Source organism: Nansenia antarctica (assembly GCF_963989245.1).
Source record: "Nansenia antarctica genome assembly, chromosome: 1".
In the NCBI taxonomy this organism is placed as follows: Eukaryota; Metazoa; Chordata; class Actinopteri; order Argentiniformes; family Microstomatidae; genus Nansenia; species Nansenia antarctica.
Window position 1 is genome coordinate 105,495,915 of NC_137674.1, and position 12,810 is coordinate 105,508,724.

Here is a 12,810-nt window from a genome sequence, read left to right on the forward strand (position 1 = left end):
GGATTCATTGTGAATATTGAAGATTGTCTTTGTGAGTTTCCCTCGCGCGCCATAAATCGAAGTTCAAATCAAACTCGTCCCACGTGACATAATCAATATACTAAAAGTAGTATATGTCATAATATAATAATAATAATAATAATATATAATTGATACGTATATAATTTATACATTGTGAAGTTCATTCCCAGCTCTCTGTAGTACGTTACTCCTGACTGAGCGAAAAGTGTTATCACCCGCCTTTCTGTCCAAATATGGTGTAACGGAAAGAGTATCTCATAACTATCTGTATATGTTGATATTATATGCAACTTTATGGACACTGTCATACCCCCACCATCCTCTCCCGCACACAGATCTACCGAGTGACACTTTATAGCGTCAAAGTGTAAACTAGACCTAGATGTCAAATCTCTCATTACTGCTCATTATTTACTCAATAAGTAAAAACATGATTGTCGTGTTTATAAGTCCGTGCTTGACACTGGGGGCGGCTGTGGCGGAGGTAGAGCCGCTGTCTAATGATCACAAGGTTGGCAGATCGGCGGTTCGAGCCCCAGCTGGCCACATGTCGAAGTGTCCTTGGGCAAGACACTGAACCCCAAATTGCTCCCAGTGAGCCGGCCGGCGCCTTGCATGGTAGCTTGCCGCCATTGGTGTGTGAATGAGAGGCCGTTGTAAAGCGCTTTGGATAAAGGCGCTTTATAAGTCAGTCCATTTACACTGGTGTAAAATACTTTCTAAAATAAACACTCGACTTTTTCTGTCGTCATGGATGATAATGCGTTTTTACGAAAATGTGGGTGGCTCTTAAAAGAGCCTTTTAGTGGTACAAATGGTGTCGGAAAGAACACTTTGAATGTTTACTTCTTCTTTGGGGCTGCCTTCTTTGCCTTGGGCTTCACCGTTTTGGGTTTGGCTACCTTGGGCTTGGCTGCCTTGACGGCCTTTTTGGGGCTCTTAGCCGGAGCCTTCTTGACCGGTGTGGCCTTCTTCGCCTTCTTGGGGCTCTTGGTGGCCTTCTTGGTGACTGCCGCGGGCTTCTTTGCCTTCTTGGGAGACTTCTTGGCCGCAGCAGCGGGCTTCTTTGCCTTTTTCGGAGACTTCTTGGCAGCGGCGGGCTTCTTTGCGGCCGCCTTCTTGGGTTTTGGGGCGGCGGATTTCTTCGCCGGCTTCTTGACCGCCTCGGTGGCTTTCTTGTTGAGCTTGAAAGAGCCGGAGGCCCCGGTGCCCTTGAGCTGGAGCAGAGTGCCCTTGGTGACGAGGCTCTTGACGGCGACCTTGACGCGGGAGTTGTTCTTCTCCACGTCGTAACCACCGGCCGAAAGCGCCTTCTTGAGCGCGGACAGGGACACGCCGCTCCTCTCCTTGGATGCGGACACGGCCGTCACGATGAGCTCGGCGACGCTGGGGCCAGCTTTCTTGGGCCTGGCTGCTGCCTTCTTCTTGGGGCTCTTGGCCGGCGCGGGGGCTGCTGCTGGTGCGACTTCTGCCATGTCTGTAGAAAGTCTCGTTCGTTCCGGTAAACCAACTAGTCTGCTAAGCTGCTCTGTGAGAATGAAGCTCAACCCGGAGCAGGGGGCTGTCCTTAAACGCGGCATGAGAACCGTGTAGACTCAACCATCCCTGCTCAGCAGTCGCTGCCGAAATGTTCGGGCGCCTGTGTTTTCTCCCCGCGAATAACGGGCTAAAAGTCACCGGTGGTGCCGAGTTGAGGTCCAAATGCAAACGGGCCAGCGAGCAGACTTGCCTCCGGTTAGAATAAAGTCATGTGAGCCGCGAAGGCCTCGTGAGTTTTGTTGTGACTCGATCAAAACCCCACCGTTGCACCGTCGGAGGGAGCGGTGCGAACAGCTTTTCCTGTGTTATTTGTCTCCTAAAGTGGCTAAAAGTGCATATGATTGCGACCAGCACTCGTTGTCCAGGTAGCCAGGTTGTCTGGCAAGGGAGTACAAAGGTTGAGGGTCCCCCGATGTGGTGCGGGGTGTTATAAATATGAGCTCTTTTGGTGGTCGCGAAACACAGTCGCGGGGATGGGGCTGAGAGCTTGTCCCTATAGGTGATTTTTCAGATGGTGTCCCTCTCCCTCCTATTACATCTAGACAAGACAGGTGAAAGCCATAGATAGACTATGGTTGCTGTATGTCGACTCTGAGGAATCAATTGCTATATATAGAATTGTGTCGAGGACATCAGCAGCCTTATTATGAATATGTTCGGCTACTAAACTAGTTGGTAACTAGCTGAAATTGCAATCATAACTTTGTTTGTAAATAAATAAATAATAATAGTAATAAGTAAATTCAATAAATTAAATGTGCTTATGTATGTGTTGTTTATCGATGGTGACGTAGTCAGCCTGCCTCCTCTCTCCATGTGTTTGTGGGTCTTTGTGGACCGGGGTGTTTAGATTACATCACATTTGTAATGTAACATAATATAATATAATATAATGGTTCTGCCGCTGCTTGGCTGTCCTTGAGCCTCGTATTAATCGTATTAATATTCACCAATAATACAATAATATATATGCTTATGACACTGTTGTACAGTATGCTATTGCCCCCACGACTGACCAGGCTCTTTCTGAGCTACAGTCTGCATTCACTGTCCTGCAGAGAGCATTTGGTGTGCTGAGAATGAGAATGATACTTAATGTTGGAAAGATAAAAATCTATGTTCTACCATATCACAAGTTGTTTTTATTTGATTCATGTTTGCATCTTGGGTGTGTCCCGCTACCTGGGCAGTTCGTTCATGGCGGTGTTTGATTATCGCTTTATCATAGATGATAGTTGTTGTCCTCATCATTGCATTCTGTATAAATGGCTGGCTGGACCGTTAAATCCTGTAGATCTATTCATAACTCATTTTTGTATATAAAGCCCTACTACATAAACAAAACCCGCTACCTAGTGGTATTATTACAATTCAAAGACATGCATGACCGAACTCGTTCACATCATTGGTTCTTGAGGTTCTGTCCAGGTAGCTGACTAGTGAGCCTGCATCAACCTTAATGCTATTCAAGTGCAAGAAGATTACATTTGTCTTCGCCGTTTACACACATTCATCTTCTGTGGAGCAGTAGCAGGCGGTCTGATTCTCCCTGGAGGTGATGGTAGATCCACATGTGAACGCCGTTTAAACTATTATTATATTTTATTATTTATTTTAAATCCACCTGTCCCGAGAAATTGGCCATGCGTATGTATGCAGTGTAGTCACTCCTGTCCATTATATTAATAGAGGAAACCGTTTTAGACAACTAGTGAGCAACAAACAAGTGAGGAACAAAAAAGGCGCGCAAAACCTCCGGCGCGTTCAAGGACTGGAGTCTTTGAAAATTGTAACATCGAGTAATTGATACATATGCCTTATACATGCTTGTGTTTTCTTCCTTGTTATGTAAAGCACTTTGAGACCCTTGGTCTGGGATTAAGGTGCTGTATAAATACTGTATAATTATACTTACTTGTTACAATACACACAATCAGTACAGCATATGTACATGGCCTGGAAGGACAACACTAAAGGCACCATCAAGAGGGCACAACAGCGGCTATACACCCTGAGATGCCTCAAGAAACAACACAGCAAGCAGGAGATGCTGGTGGCCTTCTACCACGGCGCAGTGGAGAGCATCCTCACCTTCGGCATCTCCAACTGGTACCACAGCTGCACGGCAGCGGAAAGAAACGATCTACAGAGAGTCGTGAGAACAGCACAGGGGATCACCGGCGCCACCCTCCCCTCTCTGGAGAAGCTGTACGAAACACGCTGTCTCAGGAGGGCCTCCAAGATCTCCAAGGACCCGACCCACCCTGGGCACGAACACTTTGTCAAGCTGCCCTCGAACAGGAGGTACAGGACCCCGGCCGCTAAGACAAACAGACTGAAGAACTGCTTCTACCACAGGGCCGTCAAGGCCCTGAACACAGAAAAGGCCTAAGTTCTGGGCCCAGGACAAGTCCGGACGGATTGTAATGGCAGCTAGTGCTGAGGCACAAACATGTACATTTTCAAGCCTGCAAACTGTGACACTTTAAAAAAATGTGAAAAAATACTTTCTTGTGCAATATGACAACCCTAGTTGACTATCTGTGCAGTATAGTACAGTGGATTGTGTACATAGCCTCTATTGATGTAAACCAGCTCTTTATCTTCTTGTGATTTTATGCATCTATGCTTTTTCCAAAATGTGTTTCTTTTTCCTTTCTTAAACACCAGGGGAGCCTCCCCTCCTAAATTTCGTTGTTTGGTACCTGTACTGTAACAATGACAAATAAAGTCTATCTATCTATCTATCTATATACATTCGACTGATTTGTAGCACGCGAGGTCAACTCACTATGGAATTGCTTTCTTTTTTGATAGGGTGGGTGGCTCTTAAAAGAGCCTTTTGGGGTAAGCAGTACAGACGAAAATCTGTTTACTTGGAGCTGGTGTACTTGGTTACGGCCTTGGTGCCCTCGGACACGGCGTGCTTGGCCAGCTCACCGGGGAGCAGCAGACGCACGGCGGTCTGGATCTCTCTGGAGGTGATGGTAGAACGCTTGTTGTAGTGGGCCAGGCGAGAGGACTCGCCGGCGATGCGCTCGAAGATGTCGTTGACGAAGGAATTCATGATTCCCATGGCCTTGGAGGAGATGCCGGTGTCGGGGTGGACCTGCTTCAGGACCTTGTACACGTAGATGGCGTAACTCTCCTTCCTGGACTTTCTGCGCTTCTTGCCGGTTTTGGTGGCGGTCTTGGTGACGGCTTTCTTGGAGCCCTTCTTGGGCGCTGGCTTCGCAGGTTCTGGCATGTCGATAGTGGCTCGTTACTTCTCAGAAACGAATAAAGAGGCGGCAAACGCACACCCGTAATATAAAGGTGGGGCTATGCAAATTAGGCGGTTGCTGACATCCACTTCCAAAGCTCTAGCCTGCCTCGCGGGTAAATACATTATCTGCGCACGCGCGGGCTCCTCCCCCCACCCCTTCCTTACTTTTTCACTCGGCTATCGGGTTGCCTTGTTTCCGATGGCGATATGAACATGAAAACGTCAAGAGGAAGATTGAGAATGATATACATAGAACACCAAGTCCCCCAAACTCCCAACCAGCCTAGCGATTACTACCAGGAATTGTCCTTTTGGGATGGTACGACAAGGGCATGCATTATTATTATCACTAGATGCAATAGAAAAAGGGGCTGCACTGTGTTGTGTGCGTAATAATCCATAATAACCATTTTCTTTCTAGAGTGCACATGTGGGATGGTCATTTCTAGTCGTGGAATGTCAAGACTACGCATTTACTTGCGTTGACATTGATTTGGCGACTTACGTTTTTTTTCATGACAGCTAAACCCGTTGAATGTACAGGCCTGACCAAATGTGTTATAATAATGGAATCAACTCTCTTGTGTGGAGATGGGTGGCTCTTAAAAGAGCCGTTTTTGGGGGCGGTGGTTGAGCTTAGACGAATAGTTTAGCCGCCGAAGCCGTACAGAGTACGTCCCTGGCGTTTCAGAGCGTATACAACATCCATGGCGGTGACGGTCTTCCTCTTGGCATGCTCGGTGTAGGTGACGGCGTCACGGATAACGTTCTCCAGGAACACCTTCAGCACACCACGGGTCTCTTCGTAGATCAGACCAGAGATACGCTTGACGCCCCCACGGCGAGCCAGGCGGCGAATAGCGGGCTTGGTGATTCCCTGGATGTTATCACGGAGAACCTTGCGATGACGCTTGGCGCCTCCTTTTCCGAGTCCCTTCCCTCCTTTTCCTCTTCCAGACATGTTGAGTTCAATAAGATGATGGCTTCGGTGAGGTTGTGGGGTGAATTTATCTCAGCTACGAGGACGTGATTGAGACCAGGCTGTACAGGAAGCGCGCGCTATCGCTTGCCTCTTTTTTTCTTTTTTCTTGTGGGGGATTTTTGTAGAGGGAGGAGCTTCTGCTAGGGACAACGTTTGGCATTATGGGCATTATTGAAGCAAAAGGACATCGCACACACACACACACACACACACACACACACACACACTCCTTACAACAGCACATGGTCAAATTTAGACACTATTATGACTGCAACCATTTCAATCTTTTAGCAATGTTGTAGTAGGAAATGTAGGCTCAACTGTTCTATTTTGTGGAGCTCTGCCCCATAGGAGAGCTCTGCTCCTATTGGTTTACTCCTATAGGTAGCCAATGACTGAATTATTTATTGATTTATTCAGGGGGGGTGAGAGAGACTGTTTTGCCCTGCCCGGTAAAGACAAGGGCACTCCGAGAGGAGATTGCGAATCTGCTGGCAAAGGGTGCAATGGTCCTAGTCCCCAGGGACCAGTGGTTTGTACTCCCCCTCAATCTGCTGGAGCTTGAGGCAGTCAGACTGATTGCTCAGCTCAACAGCTAAAAAAAAACAACTTCCCACCTACACTAAAGAGGGGCGAACGGAGGTAACCACAACACAAACACCACTCTCTCCAGCTCTCAGCAGCCTCACCCTCACAGAGCATGAAGTGAGACGTGTGCTGAAGGCGGTGGACCCCAGGAAAGCCTCAGGGCCGGATGGCGTCCTGGGACGGGTGCTGAGGGACTGCGCCGACCAGCTTTTCACCAACATCTTCAACCAGTCCCTGTCCCAGGCCGCCCTGCCTGAAAACCTCAACTATCATCCCAGTCCCGAAGAAAAGCACGGTGAGCTGCCTAAACGACTACCGCCCGGTGGCACTCACACCAATCATCATGAAGTGCTTCGAGAAACTAGTCCGGGCTCACATAGTCACACGCCTCCCGCCCAACCTGGATCCATACCAGTTCGCCTACAGAGCCCACAGGTCCACAGAGGACGCCATCGCGACGACTCTCCACTTCACTCTATCCCACCTGGAGAGGGGAAACAGCTACGCGAGACTGCTCTTTGTGGACTTCAGCTCTGCCTTCAACACCATTCTTCCAGACAGGCTAGTGACCAAACTACTAGACCTGGGACTATCACACTCTATATGTGCATGGATCAAGGACTTCCTGTCTGACCGCCCCCAGAGGGTGCGGGTGGGCTCCCACACCTCCACAGCCCTCAGACTCAGCACTGGGTCCCCCCAGGGCTGTGTGCTAAGCCCCATCCTCTACAACCTCTACACCTACGACTTCACCCCCGTCCACCCCAGCAACTCCATCGTAAAGTTTGCAGACGACACCACCGTGGTGGGCTGCATCTCGGGGGGGGACGAGGCGGCGTACAGGGATGGGGTGGAGCAGCTGGGCAAGCTGTGCAAGGTTAACAACCTGCTGCTGAACCAGTCAAAGACCCAGGAAATCATCGTGGACTTCAGGAGGAAAAAATCTGAGGTCCAGCCCCTGCTCGTCGATGGAGGGAGCGTGGAGAGAGTCTCAACCCTCCGATTCCTGGGGGTGCACATACAGGATGACCTGTCCTGGAAGATCAACACAGCAGCCATCATCAAGAAGGCACAACAGCGGCTCTACTTCCTGAGAGTCCTCAGGAAAAACCACATCGGACAGGAGATGCTTGTGACCTTCTACCGCTGCGCAGTGGAGAGCATCCTCACCTACTGCATCTGCGTGTGGTTCTCCAGCTGCACAGCCGCAGAGAGGAATGCGCTACAGAGAGTCGTGAGATCGGCCCAGAAGATCACCGGCGCCCCCCTCCCCTCTCTGGAAGAGCTGTACAACACACGCTGCCTCAGGAAGGCCTCCAAGATCTCCAGAGACCCATCCCACCCTGGGAATGAACACTTTGCTCGACTGCCCTTGGACAGGCGGTTCAGGACCATGTTCGCAAGGACAAACAGACTGAAGCTCAGCTTCTACCCCAGGGCCATTCAGGCCCTGAACACAGCAAAGACCTAGGTTCTAGGCCCTGGACAATCTAGACAATTTGATGGCAGCTACTAGATTGAAATCAAGTGCAATACTGAAACACAACTGTGAACATTTAAAACCTGCAAACTGCGACACTTTCAATGAATGTGCAATAACACTATGTGCAATATGACAACCCTCGGGTACATAAGGTTCAGAGATAGGAAATGTTAGAATAGGTATAGCATAGCATAGAGTACAGCACAGTGTTTTATTTGTATAGTATAGTATAGTGGATAGTGTACATAGTCTTTATTTATGTAAACCAGCTCTTTTCCCTTCTTGTTTTTAGTTTTTTTTCCTAGCACCAGGGGAGCCCCCCCTCCCAAATTTCGTTGTTTGGTACCTGTACTATATCAATGACAATAAAGACCATTCATTCATTCATTCAGATTGAGCTCTCTCTGTGAAGTCTAGAATCTGAGATTATTGAATCCCAATCCTGTGATGGTGTCAACAGTCAGAGGATGTTCATATCTGGTCATACTGGAGCTCTAATACATATTCCAGGGTTCATGTCTGGTGAGGTTGGACCTCTATTACATATTCCTGGGGTCAGGTCATCTTCATTTGAATGTTCCAATGATTGCAAATAGGACATTTGTTTTCAATGTTTTCTCAATAAACTGTAAAAGAGATTATTATTTTTTTCTACATTTAAATGTAAATTACCCTAACCATCAAATCAGATTAAACTTTATTTACAATACATACTGTGGCACATTTCATTCACATATGCAGTATAGCCTAACGTGTTTTAATAACCCTGACATATTCAATACAACATGCTTTTATAATGTGCTCATTGTGTGTGGATTTATGGCAAATTCTTCTAATTTAATCCATTTTAAATTGAGTCTATAACACCACATAATGTGGAACATTGAAGGGGTCTGAACACTGTATTCTGTACATATATATACTATCTATTTTAAGAACAGCCTATGGGGGTACCGCATGTCCTCCCAGCACCATTAAGCTTTAGCCGAAGTAAATCACAGACCTTGTGTGGAGAAAATCCGTGATCTACAGAATACACTGACTGACCCTGATTTACTTCGGATTATTTTACATAAGGACAATCACAACGAATTCACACATTAAGGCCTTATGCTGTTGTGAATTGGCCTACATGTATTTCGGTTACCGAGATGGCACGGTCAGCATCCCTGCAGGCTACTCATTTGAGTCGTATAACCTATAGATTAACGCCCTACACGGGTGGTAAATGGAAACACGCCTTTGAGGGAAATATTGAGGTGGCTCTTAAAAGAGCCTTTGGGGATTTCCTCTCAGATCGGTGTGGTCATCTTAGGCGCGCTCTCCACGGATACGGCGGGCCAGCTGGATGTCCTTGGGCATGATGGTGACCCTCTTGGCGTGGATGGCGCACAGGTTGGTGTCCTCGAACAGACCGACCAGGTAAGCCTCGCTGGCCTCCTGCAGGGCCATCACAGCAGAGCTCTGGAAGCGCAGATCGGTCTTGAAATCCTGGGCAATTTCTCTCACCAGGCGCTGGAAGGGCAGCTTGCGGATGAGCAGCTCGGTGGACTTCTGGTAACGACGGATCTCCCTCAGAGCCACGGTGCCGGGCCTGTAACGGTGAGGCTTCTTCACGCCGCCGGTGGCCGGGGCGCTTTTACGGGCAGCCTTGGTGGCGAGCTGCTTCCTTGGGGCTTTGCCGCCGGTGGATTTACGAGCGGTTTGCTTGGTTCTGGCCATGACGATATCTTCCTTCGTTCAGTTGGAGTATAACCAATCTCAACAGAACGTTGTACATTTATAAACCCCCAGTCGTGCCCCGATTGGTTGGCGACTATAGACGAGCTCATTGGCTCGTTTGCGCCTCCTTCTCCGGCTGCCATTGGACACGAGCACCGTCCGCGCCATTGCCGCCACAAATTCAAACACTTAAACCCTGCCGCGCGCTTCCTTTGTTTGGCCCCTCCCCCAAACCGTTGGCTTCAAAGAGATGTAATTCCGATATCTTTTGTCAATGATAATCTATCCTTTAAATTATTATTTTTTAAAGCCAAAACAAATGTGAAAGATACAAAAAAATATGTAATGTACGACTATATGAATACAAATGAACAAGAACAGTGTAAACATTATGTACAGAGATCAGCGTGGTGCAGACACTTATTTTGTCTTTACGGTGGTTGTGTTCCATTGGACGTCCTTTAATCTCGCTGCTGTTGTGGACATTGTTGTCCTCTATCCTTAATCTATAACTTCATCATTGTTGTCCTCTATCCTTAATCTATAACTTCATCATTGTTGTCCTCTAATTTTAATCTAAAAGGTCCACTACACAAGGAAGGGGTGATGTTTAAAACCTTATGAAGGACTGAACGTTATTTCTAATGCCGAGGCAGTGACATCACGAGGATGTTTTCTGCCCAACCCTGTGTAATATGTATGGGTGCGTTCTCTGCCTCGTACATGAAATCATAATTAGTGTTCTTCACACCACGAAACACTCATAACGCAGACAAACAGTGGAGGGAGAGATGGACTTTTGGAGAAACAAGTGGTTGGCTCTTAAAAGAGCCTTTGGGGTTAAGTAGTGGGGTCAAAGCCGTAGTCGAACATTTACTTGGCCTTGGCGGGCTTCTCGGTCTTCTTGGGCAGCAGCACTGCCTGGATGTTGGGCAGCACACCGCCCTGAGCGATGGTCACACCGCCCAGCAGTTTGTTCAGCTCCTCGTCGTTACGGACAGCCAACTGCAGATGACGAGGGATGATACGAGACTTCTTGTTGTCGCGGGCGGCGTTGCCGGCCAACTCCAGGATCTCAGCCGTCAGGTACTCGAGCACGGCGGCCAGGTAGACCGGTGCGCCGGCGCCCACACGATGGGCATAGTTGCCCTTACGCAGGAGCCTGTGTACACGGCCCACAGGGAACTGGAGTCCAGCCCGAGAGGAGCGGGTCTTTGCCTTGGCTCTGGCCTTGCCTCCGGTTTTGCCTCTTCCTGACATGGTGACAATTTAGTAGGATTTCGAGATAGTTGAAGAAAAGAACAAGCGATAACACTCCTGTTGCTCTCAGCGTTGTTCTTATAGCTCGCCCTGACGGCTTCTCATTGGCCACCGGGTCGATGTCACCTCATCCAATCAACGGAGACCGTTTCGAATACACCAAGTGGTTGTCAACCGCCAATTGAAGAAGAAAAAAAGAAGAAGAAGAAGGAGACCGTTTCACTTCCGTCTTTGTCTGTCTCGCGCGCAGAAATCAAAGATGGATTCAAACTCGTCCCATGATTAACGAAACTAGTATATACTATAAAACATAATACACATTTTTATTTTTATTATTATTACCACATACTAAGTTGTGTATTGCATCAGGCTATCCCAGCTCTCTCTGCTACTTCTGAATGACTTAACAGCGAAAAGTTGTCTGTTATCTCCCGCGCATTTCTGTTCAAATGTAACATAATAATGGTGTATTGGAAAGAGGAACTACATCTGAATGTGTTGATATTATAAGCAATTTTGTGTTTTCTGTCATACCCCCACCCCCTCTCTCCCGCACACAGATCTACCGAGTGGCACTTTATAGCGTCAAAGTTTATGTAAACTACGCCTAGATGTCAAATAACTCATTACTGCCATTTCAATCTCCTTTCTTACTATCATGTCAATCAATAATTATAACCAATATTGTCGTGTATATGTAAATGTCAATCCGTGGTGTATATGGTGTACAATACTAACTTTCTAAAACATACGCTTGACTTTTTCTGTCGTCATGGATGAAAATGCGCTTTTTATGGACATGTGGGTGGCTCTTAAAAGAGCCTTTTTGTGGTACAAATGGAGTCAGAAAGAACCCGTTGAATGTTTACTTCTTCTTGGGGGCTGCCTTCTTTGCCTTGGGCTTCACTGTCTTGGGTTTGGCTGCCTTGACGGCCTTTTTGGGGCTCTTAGCCGGAGCCTTCTTGACCGGTGTGGCCTTCTTCGCCTTCTTCGGGCTCTTGGTGGCCTTCTTAGCGACTGCCGCGGGCTTCTTTGCTTTCTTGGGAGACTTCTTGGCCGCAGCAGCGGGCTTCTTTGCCTTCTTCGGAGACTTCTTGGCAGCGGCGGGCTTCTTGGGTTTCGGGGCGACGGCGGTCGCTTTCTTCGCCGGCTTCTTGACCGCCTCGGAGGCTTTCTTGTTCAGCTTGAAAGAGCCGGAGGCCCCGGTGCCCTTGAGCTGGAGCAGAGTGCCCTTGGTGACGAGGGTCTTGACGGCGACCTTGACGCGGGAGTTGTTCTTCTCCACGTCGTAGCCACCGGCAGACAGCGCCTTCTTGAGCGCGGCCAGGGACACGCCGCTCCTCTCCTTGGATGCGGACACGGCCGTCACGATGAGCTCGGCGACGCTGGGGCCAGCTGCTTTCTTGGGCCTGGCTGCTGCTTTCTTCTTGGGGGCCTTGGCCGGCGCGGCGGGGGCTGCTGCTGGTGCGACTTCTGCCATGTCTGTAGAAAGTCTCGTTCGTTCCGGTAAACCAACTAGTCTGCAAAGCTGCTCTGTGAGAATGAAGCTCAACCCGGAGCAGGGGGCTGTCCTTAAAAGCGGCATGAGAACCGTGCAGACTCAGCCATCCCTGCTCAGCAGTCGTAGCTGCCGAAATACTTGGGCGCCTGTGTTTTCTCCTCGCGAATAACGGGCCAAAAGTCACCGGTGGTGCCGAGTTGAGATCCAAATGCAAACGGGCCAGCGAGCAGACTTGCCTCCGGTTAGAATAAAGTCATGTGAGCCGCGAAGGCCTCGTGAGTTTTGTTGTGACTCGATCAAAACCCCACCGTTGCACTGTCGGAGGGAGCGGTGCCCACAGCTTTTCCTGTGTTATTTGTCTCCTAAAGTGGCTAAAAGTGCATATGATTGCGACCAGCACTCGTTGTCCAGGTAGCCAGGTTGTCTGGCAAGGGAGTACAAAGGTTGAG

General features: G+C 48.6%; 5 protein-coding genes across 5 annotated transcripts; all 5 read right to left on the reverse strand.

Moving 5' to 3' along the window:
* Window positions 1-863: 863 nt before the first annotated feature.
* LOC308167208 (histone H1-like) lies at window positions 864-12,340 on the reverse strand (the record flags this gene model as incomplete). Its single annotated transcript, XM_080541591.1, has 2 exons — window positions 864-971; window positions 11,768-12,340. 2 exons carry the CDS (start codon window positions 12,338-12,340, stop codon window positions 864-866), a joined length of 681 nt encoding a protein of 226 aa, XP_080397717.1.
* Window positions 4,433-4,810, reverse strand: LOC308167670 (histone H2B-like; the record flags this gene model as incomplete). The annotated part of the gene is made up of 1 exon (XM_080542103.1): window positions 4,433-4,810. The coding sequence occupies exon 1, from the start codon at window positions 4,805-4,807 to the stop codon at window positions 4,433-4,435; it is 375 nt and encodes a 124-aa protein (XP_080398229.1). The 5' UTR covers window positions 4,808-4,810.
* Window positions 5,475-5,786, reverse strand: LOC308167581 (histone H4; the record flags this gene model as incomplete). The annotated part of the gene is made up of 1 exon (XM_080541999.1): window positions 5,475-5,786. One exon carries the CDS (start codon window positions 5,784-5,786, stop codon window positions 5,475-5,477), a length of 312 nt encoding a protein of 103 aa, XP_080398125.1.
* On the reverse strand, window positions 9,190-9,600 carry LOC308173405 (histone H3.2; the record flags this gene model as incomplete). The annotated part of the gene is made up of 1 exon (XM_080548425.1): window positions 9,190-9,600. The coding sequence occupies one exon, from the start codon at window positions 9,598-9,600 to the stop codon at window positions 9,190-9,192; it is 411 nt and encodes a 136-aa protein (XP_080404551.1).
* Window positions 10,474-10,860, reverse strand: LOC308167408 (histone H2A-like; the record flags this gene model as incomplete). The annotated part of the gene is made up of 1 exon (XM_080541825.1): window positions 10,474-10,860. One exon carries the CDS (start codon window positions 10,858-10,860, stop codon window positions 10,474-10,476), a length of 387 nt encoding a protein of 128 aa, XP_080397951.1.
* Window positions 12,341-12,810: the final 470 nt, after the last annotated feature.